The sequence below is a fragment of the Hyaloscypha bicolor genome (assembly GCF_002865645.1).
Source record: "Hyaloscypha bicolor E unplaced genomic scaffold K444scaffold_16, whole genome shotgun sequence".
NCBI classification, from domain to species: Eukaryota; Fungi; Ascomycota; class Leotiomycetes; order Helotiales; family Hyaloscyphaceae; genus Hyaloscypha; species Hyaloscypha bicolor.
Window position 1 is genome coordinate 709,613 of NW_020194518.1, and position 15,491 is coordinate 725,103.

The 15,491-nt window shown below is 48.6% G+C and overlaps 5 protein-coding genes across 5 annotated transcripts; 2 read left to right on the forward strand and 3 right to left on the reverse strand.

Annotated features, from left to right (window-relative positions):
- Positions 1-1,612: 1,612 nt before the first annotated feature.
- On the reverse strand, positions 1,613-2,602 carry K444DRAFT_178439 (uncharacterized protein). The gene has a single exon (XM_024870798.1). The coding sequence runs from the start codon at positions 2,361-2,363 to the stop codon at positions 1,749-1,751; it is 615 nt and encodes a 204-aa protein (XP_024742269.1). The 5' UTR covers positions 2,364-2,602; the 3' UTR covers positions 1,613-1,748.
- Positions 2,603-5,463: 2,861 nt separating this feature from the next.
- K444DRAFT_624953 (uncharacterized protein) lies at positions 5,464-8,450 on the forward strand (the record flags this gene model as incomplete). Its single annotated transcript, XM_024882461.1, has 4 exons — positions 5,464-5,853; positions 5,907-6,926; positions 7,003-7,239; positions 7,290-8,450. 4 exons carry the CDS (start codon positions 5,464-5,466, stop codon positions 8,448-8,450), a joined length of 2,808 nt encoding a protein of 935 aa, XP_024742270.1.
- A 928-nt stretch (positions 8,451-9,378) lies between these two features.
- K444DRAFT_624954 (uncharacterized protein) lies at positions 9,379-10,044 on the reverse strand (the record flags this gene model as incomplete). The annotated part of the gene is made up of 1 exon (XM_024882462.1): positions 9,379-10,044. One exon carries the CDS (start codon positions 10,042-10,044, stop codon positions 9,379-9,381), a length of 666 nt encoding a protein of 221 aa, XP_024742271.1.
- A 736-nt stretch (positions 10,045-10,780) lies between these two features.
- On the forward strand, positions 10,781-12,387 carry K444DRAFT_607924 (uncharacterized protein). Its single transcript, XM_024879261.1, has one exon. It carries the CDS (start codon positions 10,917-10,919, stop codon positions 12,078-12,080), a length of 1,164 nt encoding a protein of 387 aa, XP_024742272.1. The 5' UTR covers positions 10,781-10,916; the 3' UTR covers positions 12,081-12,387.
- Positions 12,388-13,566: 1,179 nt separating this feature from the next.
- Positions 13,567-15,193, reverse strand: K444DRAFT_607925 (alkaline phytoceramidase). The gene is made up of 6 exons (XM_024879262.1): positions 15,053-15,193; positions 14,982-14,994; positions 14,741-14,801; positions 14,265-14,690; positions 14,072-14,189; positions 13,567-14,020 (listed from the first exon to the last, which is right to left on the reverse strand). Exons 1-6 carry the CDS (start codon positions 15,118-15,120, stop codon positions 13,837-13,839), a joined length of 870 nt encoding a protein of 289 aa, XP_024742273.1. The 5' UTR covers positions 15,121-15,193; the 3' UTR covers positions 13,567-13,836.
- Between the last annotated feature and the right edge of the window lie 298 nt (positions 15,194-15,491).

Below are 15,491 nucleotides of genomic sequence, written 5' to 3' on the forward strand. Positions count from 1 at the left end.
AAGCAGCGATTTGGTGTGAAGTGTGTTGAAACGGGAGATACAGCCGGTCCAACCAGAACTCGCTCTTGTGGCATCGATGTGGCATTGATTTACTGTAATTCGAAGAGATTACATTGTTATGAAGAGCACACTGCTCAAAATGGACCTCTCTTCTTTATGTTTGATAATTTTTTCAAGGCTGGGTCGAAGTTATGGCCAGCCTCGCGGCGGGATGTGGAAGGGGCTGCAAACCTCTGCACAACTTGAAAACGACTAGGTGGGTGATGATGCCCTGATGTGCCAGCACCATTAAGATCTACCGGTGTATATGTTATATTGTCAGGCTTGAGTAGCTGATAGCGTCTTATTCATCTTACTTTTCATTCGGTGTTCTGATCCTGACTGTCCATAGGTGGAACTATCAAGTGAATCTCCAATAGTTCTCAAGCGAAATGGCAACGGCTTTTGGAACATCAGAGCGACAAGCGACGAACATTCTCAAGTACTCACCCTCACCCTCACTACCCCTCCCCAGTTATCTCCTTTGCACTCACGCAGATGCGAACGTGGGGAATCCCAACCATTGCGTCTGTCTGACATCACTAGCGGGATGTCAATTGCAGTAGGACCTTTTGTTCCGAGGACTTCCAGGAGCTTTTCTCCTGACGAAATACCGATGTGCAACAAAGCAACCACCATTCCTGCGGCTCAGCACTGATGGTGAGTTGGGAATTTTCCCGATTGGAATCTTTCGTGAGGAAAGCCAAGGGCTTCAGGCGGTCTAGATCGGGCTGTTACACGTGATGTGTAGTGCCACGACAGCACGGAGCAGACTCCACTGCAGTTGTTTCAATGATTGATGTGAGATTTATGGAGGGGTAAGCTTTCGTGGGTTCTCTCTTCAGCCTTGAGATAAGGTTGCTCGTAAAATGGGTCGACACGTGACATTCTTGAACGTTGAATCCTTGAGCGCGAGGGGCGTTACACCTCAAGACTTCTTCTAAATTAAACTGCATCTCCCTTTTCAATGATACCATTTGGACGTCTCTGCGTTTAGAAGCAGAGATAAGTAGTTATTCCGAGACTATGTTCACGTGACGCTGAATATTTCCTCAAAGTAGCTACTCCAATCTCGACAGACTTCACTGAAGTTCTAGATCTCAAATCCACTTAATTCAGATGGTTTTATTGCACATCGCACATTCGTCGTTCAGACAATAATCAGACCATGATTGCGTTCTCTGGCCCGCCACAAACCGCCCTCCGTCAGGAGGAAGTCAGCCATTTAATCACGATGCATGTTCTTTAACTCCCAGCCAAGCTTATCTTCGAAGTTAGTAATCCTCTCAAAGCCTTTAATTGGCAAGTTTTTATTCCGTACTTTATGGTTATTTTCACTTGCATGGTTACAAGTCCACACTTCCTTCAAGATCTTGCCCCGGGACCCTTGATGCAATTGCGTGATGTTGCGTGCATACTGCATCTTTGGAGCGATCTGGCTGAAATCGAGACCATTTTTGAATTTCTGTTGTAAGTCGTACTTTCATCTCACGCCGTTGACAAACAACCCGTTGTGGCATGGAGGTTAGTACAGTACGGGCTTGGAGGCGAAAGGGGAAGCCTGGGTGCTAAATCAGAGCATTTTTCACTGTATTGTTATATATTACACGCCTAAATCTAAATAGATGCGACGATTTTTAAACTCGTAAGGTCGAGTCATTGGACTGATAGATTGCTGCAGTCTCCTGGTGTTTCATACTTCGGCGAGATCAGCTGTTGTTTGATAACGCGCTAGTAAGCCGCTGGCCATTCAGACTCGTAAATTGGCTTCCGTTTACAGTGTAAATGGGAAACCCAGGAATACAGATAAGATGACCGAATAAGAATGGTGACCTGAAATACTTCTCGTTGCAAGCATTGACAGATAAACAGAATTGAAGTGGACGACCAATTGAAAAGTCGACAAAGATGGTGAGGGATGAAGAGCAGCAGCGTGGCAGCGCGTGCATATCGACAATATATCTCTGAAGTGGGAAAGTGAAACCATTGATGATTCCTTCGTCCAATATCTCTACCCGTTCAACAGCTCCAGAGTAAGGAAAAGAAATATGCCGGGGAAGGGCAGAATAGCCAAGTGAAACCCGTCGTATTGCAAGATAAAAGATGTTTTCAAAATCAAAACTCCCACTCAATCCACAGATGGGGTAACGGAAGGAGCTCGTGGAGACAACTAAATCTCCAAAACTGGCAAAACTGATTCCCTCTAAATTGTCGTTGTTTCCGTCGCTGAGAAACCAACCCAATTCAACAGAGGAAGGTCCGCTAATGAGAGATTTTTCACGGTCTTGACGTAGGAGGCCTCTTAATTGCAGCCCTGTGAACATTTATCTTAGCTGATTTCTTGTCCTTGTTTCAAAATTTTGCGGAGGGCTATTTTTAAGCCGCAAGAGAAGCCCGCCAACTCCTCAACTTCGATAATTGAATCAATATTATGCTCTTGTTGGAAAGAATTGATACTCGATTGTGTTACCGGACCCGCTGGAAATCGGCATCGGAAGATAACTTCATGCTTGGGACTATCTGCGTACTGCGTAGACCTGAGGACGTCACTCGACGTTGCTGCAGCTCAAACCAACCACAAATCAATTTACCATGCCAAAGTGAACCTAATTTGAAACATGTTTTAACAGGCTCAATAATCTCGGAAAATATATAACTTCGTGGGGTAAGCTCATAGTGACCCCGGCGTCATATTTCGGATATCATCGTTCCCCGTCAGGCTGGAATTGGGATATTGGCCCACTGGACCGGAAGTTCAGGATCAAAAGCTGTCGGGATCTCCGCTGCCAGTTGTGTTAAAAACATGTGTGCTATTATGGCAATGAAAATTTGCGAGACTGGCTCAATACACTCCTGGTTCTTCTCGTCTGAAGCCAAAGCCTTGCGTGCCCGCCGCTCTGGGCTTCGCAAAGTCCTATCAACCACAGCTAACTCACTGACTAAACAAACATCGTGTTCTCAAAAAGAATCACCGAGGGAGTGTCCCAGGAAGTGGCAACTAGACTCTGGATTTGCTGGTGTGAACACGGAATGTGAAGGGTTGATCAACTCGATCAGCTCTTCCTAAACTGCAAGTCGTTTGAAAGACACGGAATTGACAAATCGGCATCGGACTGAATCTTCCGACGCCATCTCTTGGTAGGCTTTCGAAGATTTGCGGGAGGGTAAAATGTTATTCTTGAGGACTTCAAGGGTAAAGAACGTGCAGCCCAATCGCTTGTCACACAGAGAATCCAGGGCGGCGACGGTTAGGCCTGGGAGCATCCAGGATACTTATGTTTGGAACCGATTAAGGAGAAGTCTCCGTTGAATAAGCTTTAGTAGACCCCATCCGATTTCGGTCGCCTTGGAAGGTTTAGATAGGAGATCAGCTGGCTCTAAAAATGATGCAAAAAGGCGGGCTGTTGTGGGGTAGATGCAAAGTTAACTAAATTGGTAAGCGACCTTGGCTCGAGACCTCAGCTAAAAGTCTTCCCTTCGGTCCTCCCGAGAAACCCCCCACTCTCAAACCCTAGCTCTCACCCTTCATGATTCGATTTGCACTATTTCTTCGAAAGGAGGTGATCGAGTGATCACGTGGCAGTGACTTTCCCTCCAGTCACCAGTGGTGGACGCTTGTCTCAAGGATGCAAGGAGCCTGTAGGAAGTTCCGCGGGGAATTCTTAATCTTTTTTTAAATTCTCGACTCCAGACATTCAGAAACGAGACACGCATTGGGGAAGCACAATGGCCTGTGTTACCCCTGAGTGAATACGTTGCAGTGGCACAGGGTCACCGATTCCAGGGCACCACGGCTGAACCACGGGCAGAAGGTGGGATTACAGCGTGGCCATCTGTGTTTTTAGGCTTCACAAGAAGCCTAAGAGACGTGCCACAGCGTGACTTACGCGAGCACAGCTCGAAGAGTGACCTGACCCGTCGACTCGGTAGACCCGATGCTTATCGTTGCTTGTCCGGGTGTGATTTCCCTTATGCCGTCCTCTTAATCTCGAGGAGTCCATCCCTCATTCATCACTTATCACTATCACACCCGACCCCGCCAGGGTCGAAACCTCAGTGGCTGGCTGGCCTGCAGAATGCAACCCCAACAAACATTGGTGACGGATCACGAAAGTAAGGGGAAAGGGAAAGGGGCGAGGAAGCAGTTCGGAACAAGCCATCTTGAATGCATAGTCATTCCGTTATTCCTTCCTTACGTCCCCCTTCAGTGAGAGACCGGTCTACTTGAAGCTGAGCAACGAGATGTTCCTGCTCTCCACGTTTTCTCCGTTTGTTCTTTTAATAAAAAGCAGATGACGCGGGCGTAGGCTTTTGGCCCTTTCCGGGGGGGCCGCTAAACACGTCTGGCGTGGTGCATATCCACGGCAGCATCGCTTGGATTTCTGCAAATCGCCTCCGCCCGAAGATCCCAGCACCATCCACGCGGTCCAAGCGCAGCAGCGTTGCAGGTCTCAGCACCCGGCTAACGCAGTGCCACCAACAACTCCCAGCCAACAGGCGCAGATGATTGGGCAGTCGGCGACTTTGCTCTGGGTCCTCAGTCTAATTGGTCGATGCTGGTTTGCTCGAGAGCAGAAAGGGGTCAAAGAGTCGGAAACAGCGCTGCTCAGAAAGCCGTACGCAGGTGGGGGAGGCTGCACCGAATCGTGAACACTTATCTGCACGCCAAAAGATCACCACTTGCACCTGGAAAATCCGTGCAGCAGATGCAGCAGTTGCACATTGACTACAATAGCAACAAGCACCCCACAATCGAGGGTGAAAGTTTAATAAGATGGCAATTATTATGAATGGGCCCCTGATCCTCGGAGAGAAATTTCGGTCCCAACACCAAGCTGGGCCATGGCACCCTAGCTGGTCCAGGCACCGCCCGCTGGATCCAATCTCCTGAACGGCTTCAACCGGGGCAGCTCAGACCCCAGTCCACTTTTGTTCCCTCCTGGGCAGCCCCCGGCAAGCTCGAATCCACGCCCATTTCTTCGTGTGTGATCTCCCTTCTCCTCAGTGCGCTCAGTGACTTCTCTCCTTCTTCACTCCCGAACTGCATCTGCATCCGCCAACTGCACGACACTCTGCACGAGCAGAAGCAGTAGCAGTAGCAGCAACAGGTTGATAAACGGCATCAACTTTGTTCGTGGGCCATTTTCTTAGCAATTGCGTTTGTAGCTTGCTGGTCGACGAGCAGCGACTTTTACAACCTTCACCCGCCAAGTCCGAGCATCACCTCCTCACGTTCCTTACCCTTCTACACTGAACCCGCCGTCGTTTGAACGGACTTCTTGCACCGCTGCCGATACATCCTTTGACTTGTGCTTGAGCTACGACACTTCCCCCTCAATATCAGGTATATTCCGAAACATAGGATCCAGACCGTTTCGATTCTGATATACTACAATTTACAACAAATCATCTCCCACCGCTACCATGGGTCCATCACTTAATAACCATTCCTCTTTCGTCCGACCGCGAACCAGCGACCGTGACGGTCGTCCAGGCACTCGCGACCAAGGAGACACCAACCTCATCATCCCCAGCAGAACATCTTCTCTGCACTCTCGCATCACCCAACCAATTCCTTCTACATTGGCTGTCAAACCTCAACAGCGGACTCCAAAGACCCTTACTCATGCGTACATGGTATGTGGTGTTGGACGAGAGCCGTCGCAATGGGTAAAGGCACCAGCGCCGGCGCAGGGAAAGATTGGGCACATGAAGGGAGCTGTTGGACAATTTTGGTTGCCGGAGATTCTTGGAAGCAGCCCTAGATTGGAGCAAGATAATGAGATTGCTCGGGCTCTCCATGCTGCAATGAGGGTAAGCGCTGAATCTTCTTGGAAACTTGCAATTGGAGTCTAACAAATTTATAGGCCTGTTTCCCCCACGATGTTGAGATCTGTACTGGACGCAGCCAACCGCACTGCGTGCACCATTCTTTCGTCTTGCAACAAGATTCTTCTCACACTCTTTACGGCATTGCTCTCCGTGTTTGGTCGAGAGCAGATGAGAAGCGTGCAGAGACGATTCGTGATCTGAGAAGGCGCACCGAATCCGATTTCTATGACTCCCCTGATGAGACCTACTGGATCCCGTACTGTCTGTCATTCCTCTCCAGATATCCATTGTACAACCTTTTGGGTGATTATCTGAGGGGTATGTGGATCCACTGGAACAAAGCCACAAACCTCTTCCACGCCGAGGAGGTTTCGCGCATTCTCAGCTTCCCAGCTCCCAGACTCAATGACCTTGTCCGTATCGACATGAAGGATTATGCTCTTTGCTATCAATTCCCTTCCTCTCCAACTGGTTTCCAGAACTTCGCAATGTGGCCATTATTCTCTTGTCTCTCTATTCCCAACATTGTTGGTGTCATAGAAGCAGCTTTATCGCCAACTCGGCGTATTATCTTTGTTAGTCACTACCCAGCAATGCTGACGGTGGCTGCTGAGACAATCCGATACTGCGTCCGTGTTTACGAATGGAGTGGTCTCTACGTTCCAGTTGTGCATGCTAGACATGCGAAGGAGCTCGTTCAAGAGCCTGGACCATATATTCTTGGTATTACAGCGGAATGTCGATCGCTTTTCACAGCACCCACCGATGCTCTGGTGGTCGACTTAGACCGAAATTTTGTCTTGACCTCGAGCCCTCCTACTGCTTTGACCGCCGGTCAGCGCACAAAGATGGTTAACCGTATGACTCAAGCTCTGAACGGCGATGTCACACCATCTGGTGTCCCACAACATCTCCGGTCGGCGTATGGAGGGGGGAAGTTGGTCCCAGCTGGCCAGATCATTGTCATGCGGGGTGAAGTCGAATCAATCCAAGACCCAGAATGGTGGAACCAGGATGCGATAATGGCTGTCATGGATCACGTTTGCGAGAAAATGGTAAGTTGACGTCTGATCTCATATACCCGGGGTAGGCTATATGTTCCATGTTTTGCTAATCGATGTTTCACCACAGGGACGGAACACCGGCATGAAAGCCGTTTTTGGTGGGGCAGTAAAAAAACCACTCATGACCAAGGTATCAATGAGACATTTGAATGAGATTGTTCGAGAACGGAACCAGTACTCCAGGGATGCACTTGAGGCTTGGCAAGATTTCATCAACCTCAAGGGCCGTATGGACACGGAGCTCGGCAAGGTCACGAAAAGAAACAACTTCCTTGTCGAGGAACTCGAAAGCTGGAAACAGCAAGTAAGCTCGGTTTCATCCAATCTTAGGGTTACTCGTGCTAACAATTATAGTTCCTCAAATTCCAGGCATTTGCAGAGCAGCTCACGAAGGAGACTCAAGATCTCAAGGTCAAGATTGAGAATCATAAGCGTGAGAACAGACGTCTTACTGGCCTCATCGACCAACAGAAGGACGATGCGGCTCGCCTTACCACCCGCCTTTCTGGCACCGAGAAACAACGTGACGATGCTCTTGAGGCCTTGGTTCTTCAACAAGAGATTGCTGAAGAGCTTGAGCGTGAGCGGAAACGAAACAAGAAGGAGCTGTCTGCCTTACAACACACCAACATGACCATCCTTCGTCAACGTGACGAGGCTCAACGTGTCGTCCTTCACCTCCGCAGCTTGATCGGCGGCCAAACTCACCACATGGAGCACATCGTCCGCTCCCTCAGCAAGGCCCCAGAATTGTCCGAGTACATCGAGGGCGGTTTCGAAGATGAGGCTGATGATCTTGAGGACATCGCTGAGGAGGGCAAAGTTGGAGAGAACGGCGAGGAGACTCCTGCATTCGTCGACTCACGTGCTTCATCACGATCCTACAGACACAGCAAACAAATCAACGGTGAAGATATGACTCCAGAAATGGAAGCACGCCTCACCAACGGCCTCCGAAATAGCAAGCGCTACAGCCAGATGAGCATCGTCGATGTTGCCGACCGCCACCTGAGAGACAAGACCGATGCTATCGCCCACATCATCCGAAACATCAGCGAGCAATGTGCCGCCGCCGTTGAAGGCCTTCAACTAGCCCATGACGCCGATGCTGAAGCCGAGGAACTCGCCTTGAGCCAAAGCCGCGGCCACCGCTCCAGCAACTTGTCGACAGTCACCGCAAGTGATGACGGACACTCCAACGGCGGCTCAGAGAACGGAGATGACAGCCTCCTTCATCCAAACGGGCGCGCCTCAAGCATCCCTCCAACCCCAGACCTCATCCACAACCGCTCAAGCACATCGATGTCCATCTCCAGTGCGACCACAACCCCCGAGCGAAGCAGCCAACAATACAACATTGGCACCGACATCCCGACCAAGATCGTCGAGGACAGCGACGAGGAGATCGAGGGCCGAAGTGAAAACGAAGGCATGAACGGGACCGAGATCACTAGCAAAGCAGGCCTGGTGCACCGACCTGCTGGCGCCAGACTCAGCGCTCTGGGTGGTCACTAGGTTGACCTTTACATGACAAATGTCGAGCATTTTTTGTCTTTTTTGGACGGCGTTATACTGGAGGATATTTGTCGTATTAAGTCGCTCTGCTGGCCTTGCTATTCATTTGTGTTTTTCTGGAATGTATGTAGGACTTATCACTTGATTGTGAGAAAAATTTGGAGTGATGTGAAGTCAAGAGAGATGGACTGAAGAGAAGGAAAGAGAAATAGGATTTTTGTTCTGGACGTTTGTTTAATACCCAGAGTATGTTTTTGGTGGATATGTTTGGTATAGGTACATATATACTTTCGAATATATTACTCTTTGGCTAAATTATTCAACTCTTTCCCTCAAGGCCTGAATCCTCTGGAGATGCAGAATGAGAGTGTGAAGTCACAAAAAGAGCTCTGGCCTCAATGCGTCACAACTAAGTAGCACCGCCCGTGACTCAAACCCCTCTTGCCCCAGCCACCAACCCAAGCAAACAGCCCAAACTACCCTCTCCTATTCCAATCCTTCATCACTCCCTTTCTTCCCCATCTTCTCTGCCGTTAAAGGCTAGGGTCATACGTAGTATCTGTTCTGCCCAGCCTAATCGCTGGCGCTCGTCCCACTAAGGCCTACTTCATTCATTGATATGCAAAAAAGGGCGAGGATTTCTGTGCTAGCACGGGAATCGAGGGGTGAAGAGCGGGGTGTCTCTGGTCGTACACAGTTTCCTGGCGATGGTTCGGCCAAAGAAAGGTTTCTTTAAGGTTTTCATTGCATTCCTCGATAAGGGGGGCATGATGAAGAAGAGGGGTTGAGAGAGGGTTGGTGGAGCATGACAAGCATGAGGTGCTTTAGAAGATGATCTAGTGACTTCACATTGAGAATATCAAAGTCATTCTATTGAACAAGACTCAACTGTTTGCTTGACACTCTTGATTCATGATTTCCTTCTGCATTAACAGAATTTAATCCCAGTACAGGCCCAATCCAACCGTCTATAATCCAAGCCATCCATCCGTCCCTCCAAATAACACAACTCCCCCACCACATCACCATTCTCCTCTCTTTCCCTCCTCGCCTTCCCACTCTCCTCTAGGCTCAAAGCACAGCTCTGCTGATACACCATATCCCTCCGATACGTGTCCCTCGTCATCCACCGCACCTCCACCTTATCCCCTTCCTCCGTATACCCATCCTCCCTCCTCTCCCTCCCTAACCGCAACTCCAGCACCTCGGCCACTAACACAAACTTCGGCTTCCTAAAACTCTTAATAGTTCCCGGCCCCTGAAATCTGACCGCTTCATCGATGTGTAAGTAAGAATTTGAGTTCCCGTTCGCGTCGAGTAGGTCGGAGATGTAGAAGCGGCCTTTCAACTGGTACAGGGCGTCGCGCTTCAGGCGGGAGCCGGAGTACCGTGCCAGGATGCGGTTATGGGTCGAGTGGAAGGAGGAGATGAGGAGTTCGAGGGCGTAATAGGGGTACTTTGGGTCGGAGATGCCGTAGGGTGAGGTGTCATGCCAGGAGCGGAGGATGGTGGCGTCGAGGGTGAGTGTGAGGTGGGATATGGGGTGAGAGGGGTGGTCGAATGAGAGGCAGGGGACGAGGGCTGGTGGTGGCATTGTGTTGTTTGTTGAATGTCTGTAAGGAGTAGTTTTGTTTGCTAGGTTGATGTTCTGCCGTGAGGCTTTTGTTCGTTCGCTAGGAACTCGCTCGAATGTATTTTCTTGGCCGGTATGCCGTGAGGCTTCTGATCTTTTCGTTTTTTGGAGGGATATCAAGTGACTTCTGGGTGAGACAGTCGTTGATAAGGTATAAATAAGATGCCGTGAGGCTTTTCGGTCTTGGTATGGAGGAAGCAGAACTTTTTCGCTGGAAACAAGGACAAGCTAAATGAAAGACAACGCCAATTGCAATGGAGGCGAGCTGAGGATGGATGGATGTGGGAAGATGGGAAGAAATGATGACAGGACGTTGCCTTGTGCTCTTCTACTTAAGAAGCGGTGTGACCGCCTTTTCAGCAGGTAAGACTCTGCACGGCAGCACGGAGCAGCTTGCTCACCCGGCATGGACACTGCTTGCCGGTGGGGAAGTTAATCTAAAGGCAAAATGATGGTCGGCAGGATAGATGGGTTTCTGAATGGTACGGCTGGTACCTGATGCAGGACCTGGCATAAAATCGGTGTGTGTTGTTGGGATCGAGGATTTCCTGTGGACAGGTTCGGCAGGTTCTTCAGGGAAGGCTGCGCTACGCGTGCAAGGGTCGGCTCGGCTGGCTGGCTAGCGAAAGAAATTCTAGCGGTAAGGCTGTGATAATAGGGTGCCGATAAATATTGATAACGACAAAGCGACTTCTTTCTTGTACAGTATAACAACAACAGCAACAAGAACAACAACAACAACAATAAGACAGAGCATACGTTTTGGAAATTGCTTCTCTTGTATCAATTTTAAACATAGATTGAATCTGCCATGCTCTGACAAAACCTGAACCATGGATCCTCTCCTCTCCTCGCTCTGCTCCATCTGCCACATCGATCCACCCAAGTATACCTGTCCGCGCTGCTACGTCAACACATGCTCTCTCACATGCTCCAAACGGCACAAGCTATGGGCATCATGCAGCGGTATCCGCGACCCTACAGTCTTCAAACCGATGTCTGAACTCGCAACGCCCTCGGGAATCGACCACGACTACAACTTCCTACACTCAATCGAACACCGTCTCGAACGATCTGAGAAGCTCCTCGTCGAGGACATAGACGCCTTATCGAAGGGCGAATTACAGCGTGCGCGAGCAGGGGAAGATGAAGAGGAATGGAAACGGAGACATGAGAAGGAAGCGCGTGGTGAGGCATGCATTGCTAGAACGTTGCACGAGATGAAGTGCAGAGTTATCACTGCGCCGAAGGGTATGCGAAGGAATAAAGAAAATACGACTGGTTGGAATCGGAGGCATGGGACGATTCACTGGCAGGTTGAGTGGATGAGGGAGGAGCCTGCTGGGAGAACGCTGTATCGTGTGCTCGGGAACCACGCTATTGGGAAGGCATACGATCTGATCTGCGAGGAGGAGAGGATACTGGCTATGAGCCCTGAGGAGAAAAGAGCAGATAAGAAGAGGAAAGCGAACAAATTCAAGGCGGCACAGGCCAGAAAGGCAAAGAAGGCGAGGCTGGACGCCGGTCGTCTTCCTCAACTCTCGACTACATCAGTACTGCAGGATCCAGAGCGTAGAACGTGGGACTTTACGCCAGTATACATGACACTACCCGAAGCATTGAAAGAGGACTCGCCAGAACCCGAGCCAACAATCCCGCAGAGGAATTACCACCTCTATCTCCAACGACCTCTCACCCCCTCCTCATTCCCTAAGGTGCTCGTACCCTTAGACCTTGACAAAACTCTCACAGACCTACTAAGAAAACGGGAAGTTCTCGAATTTCCAACCATATACGTTCTGGGCCACCCACCGGAGGACCTGCCGGAGAAGTTTATGTTGGAAATGCACTATTTGGTCGCCATTGGGAAGGAAAAGGGAGAGGAGTCGGATTCGGACACTGATATGAGTGATTCGAGCGAGGAGCACTTAGGGGATAGTAGTGGCTCTTCGGATGAGGATAGTGATGAGTCCATGGAGGAAGGAGAGATCTTGTAGGATTATGAACATTATTAACGTAAAAGGTGCGGAATTTACTGCAAGCATTACCCGGTCCATTTCAAGGTTTCTCTTTGAAGATAGCTCTAGGACTGAAACTAGAAGAGAGGCGAAGACAGGAATGAGAAACCTGACCTGCACAAAGTTCGACCTTTTGGGCTTCCGTGTTGACATGAAAGTTCGCATCCAGAATGTCCCAACAGAGTCTGGGACAATTGAATAGTTAATTGGCGTGCTAGAATGTTCCAAGGGGATCTAGGACATTGACATTAAGCACCATTCCTGAATGTCCCAGAAAGTACTTGTGCATGGAATGGTAAAAAATAGCCTGGAATGTCCCAAGAGAATCTGGGCCATTAGGCTAGAATTCGCCAATTGCCATAAACTTCGGAATTAAGCATGGCAAAACGCGAGGCATTTCGTCTGAACTTATAAACCTACACAATACGGCTTTGGAGCTGGTTGAGGCGTCTCTCGCTTAATTCAGGGGCTTTGCCGAGACAACTTATAGACAGGCTCAATCCATCAGACTCGAGCTCGCCGCACGAGCCCGGGATAAAATGTTAACGAGATCCGACAATATTCAGTTGTGTAAACGAAGAGTGAATATTACTCAGAACACTGTTGACATGAATGGTCGGATATACAAGTGGCGGGAGGAAACTTCGATCTTGCTTTCCTCCTTCCTCAACCACCGACTCGATCTTCAACTCGACACACTAACATCTCAGCGTGAGAGCATCACATTTCCAACACATAACATGCTCACTATCAGCTTTTTGAGCGGCAGAGATGCTCCTCAATCAGTAAAAGCATCCACTGAAGCTCTGGGTACGTCGATGTCTACAACACAATACACAATCGCTTTCTCACGAGACTCACAGCATTAACATTAATGTATCTTAGCGTGCCTTTGATCCCAGCTTCCATCGAAGCAATATTATATCTAGTCCCTCTACAGAATTAACCGACGTCGTATTTCTGGACCATCTGCATCTTGGCGACCATGACGGCGATTAGTATGTATGTGCTCGCGACCTTCTGCCACCTTGATCTTCGACCTTTCGAAGATTGCAAAGCTGTGGTTCTTCCTTTACATTCACTGACTAGAGTTCTGACAACTAATAACTGTCAAGGTAATTTCTACTTATCAATCCTTTCGAGTTTACCCTCCCGCGGCACTTAGGTCGACATCCAGCTACTCTCCTGGCATTCTTTTGTTATGGCGGTGCCTTATACAACTTTGTCAACAATCCTAAGTTAACCCACGAGCCGCCTCAAAACATTAGAATTGGTATCGCTGGTAGATGGGAGTGGAATTTGGTAAGCTGAGTACCATGAGGAGATGAGTCTCACCCAAAAGGACAAGAACATAACAAGAATACAATTCTCTTCGTGGCAAACTGAAAGAATGTCCCAGGTGTATCTGGCCCATTGACTGCATGACGAGTTAGAATGTTCCAAGCAGATCCGAGACATTGACTGAGTGATTGGAGATCGAACCGGGAATGTCTTAGATGCTCTAGTACATTGACTGCAAAATGGCAAACTAGAATATCCCAAGAGCATCTGAGACATTGATGAGTGAATTTGATCTTGAATCTGGAATGTCCCAAAGTTCTCGAGCTGGTATGTACATTCTATGTTTAATCCCAAGGACCAAGGACAACCACGATGCATTCATTAATGTACATTACCGGGTAGGAACAAATTGTCATTCCCTGCGGTGCACAGATGAGCCTACTCGAGCCATATCTCAGATATCCTTCTTCGTGTTGGCCCGCGTAGCCGTGTTCTCCAAATATACCATGAAAGGCCACGTCCCAGCGCTTGATAGTCTTAGTCCTGCCGAACCCATCTTGTTCCTGCCTTGCGCTGAGCGTAAACACTCAACTAGTCCCATGAAGATGTAGACTCCAATGCCTGTGAAGATATGCCAGCTATATCTCGGTCAGCAATGTGCCTTCTCAGAGAGAAGAAGTCGGACATACAAGCCATGGAGTTCTAATACCGCTGCCCAAGGCATTCCTATATTTCTCCGAAGTTCTCGAAGGCCATCGCAAGCGTAAAAGTCTATCGCCCAGCACGCATGTCCTGTGACAAAGAAAGCTGTTGGGTATAAAATTAACAACTGTTATGCAACTATGGGTAATATGAAAATAGAAAAAGCCGAAGAAGACGTACCAATTCCACTTATAGCCATCCACCTCATCTTCCTCTTCACCGCCTCTCCTCTGTCGAAATTACCAATCAACTTGAAGCATATGTGCCAAAGCCAATAAACCATCCCCGTGAAAACAATCTGCTGCACGGTGCTCTCACCGGTGGTAGTCTGAGCCACTATCACAACGAGCATCAGAGCACAAAGACTGCCTATCAGAACACTCGGAGCAATTGTGGTCTGCGAAAATGACAGGAGTCGGTAGAAAACGATAAAGGTAGCAATGAGCATTGAGAATTCATCGCACATCTGTGTCGAGTATTTGAGACTTGAGTGGAACAAACTTGACGCGATTCCCAGGTTGATCAGCGCCAGGTAAGCGAGTTTAGATCCAAGGCCATTTTCTCCTAATTTACGGCTGTTGATGAGCCCTTTGATGCCGAGACCAACTTTAAGGCTTGATTAACTTCTGTGCCATTCTGGTGGAAGGGTGACTTGCTGTATGTTAGGTTAGTGAGCGTGTTGAAGAGCTCTGCGATATATGGCGTAAATTCATAGTCCTATATCAGGTGCGTCTTTTCAGCCTTGAATCCAACGACAACATCATCCAGATGAGGTTATAAGGCTCGAAAATATGAAGCGATGAAGTAGAAAACAAAGCCTGGGACCTTGAGACGGGGCAAGTGACAATCTCGTCACAATTTGTGAACCATGAGAGATTATGAGGTAATCAAACGAACCTCCTCACAAAAGCTATCAAACATCAGAATCAGCAATCGTCGAACATTGAAATAGGGCTGTGGTGGTGTACTTTAGGGTTGATGAAGGTGGACCCCATGCTGGACTGTATCCTCCCTCTGAAGAGCGATAAAAGCTCATGATAAATAGACTGGAGCTAACGTCTAAGGAGACCTAATATCGATATGATAGTGCATCCGTTCCGATGGTAGGGCTGTCGACTTGAAAATGTTCATTCAACGCTGACAAGAACGCGAAATTGCTGACAGGCTGACACGACGCTAGTTCTACAGTCGGTCCGATCCAGAAGCGACAAAACGGTCGCCCTTTTGGGCCCACAATAACTTTTTACGGAGGGTAACCACAACCCTGATTAATTATTACTAAGTAATCCAATTATAGAGAAGAACCAGGCGAAAAAAACGTGTTAATCAGATTAAAATGCGATTCGTGGTTAATTAGTAATCGAGTTTTAAAGTGCACGGACGATTATTACTTTTTGATTTTTGACC

What these genes read in the sequence shown, in the direction of transcription:
- K444DRAFT_607924 (XM_024879261.1), top strand. Translation starts at nt 10,917, where the DNA reads ATGGATCCTCTCCTCTCCTCGCTCTGCTCCATCTGCCACATCGATCCA.
- K444DRAFT_178439 (XM_024870798.1), bottom strand. Translation starts at nt 2,363, where the DNA reads ATGTTCACAGGGCTGCAATTAAGAGGCCTCCTACGTCAAGACCGTGAA.
- K444DRAFT_607925 (XM_024879262.1), bottom strand. Translation starts at nt 15,120, where the DNA reads ATGAGCTTTTATCGCTCTTCAGAGGGAGGATACAGTCCAGCATGGGGT. An exon ending in GCTCACTAACCTAACATACA is followed by an intron (nt 14,691 to 14,740) that starts GCAAGTCACCCT and finishes CAAGCCTTAAAG; the next exon opens with TTGGTCTCGGCATCAAAGGG. An exon ending in GTATTAGAACTCCATGGCTT is followed by an intron (nt 14,021 to 14,071) that starts GTATGTCCGACT and finishes ACCGAGATATAG; the next exon opens with CTGGCATATCTTCACAGGCA.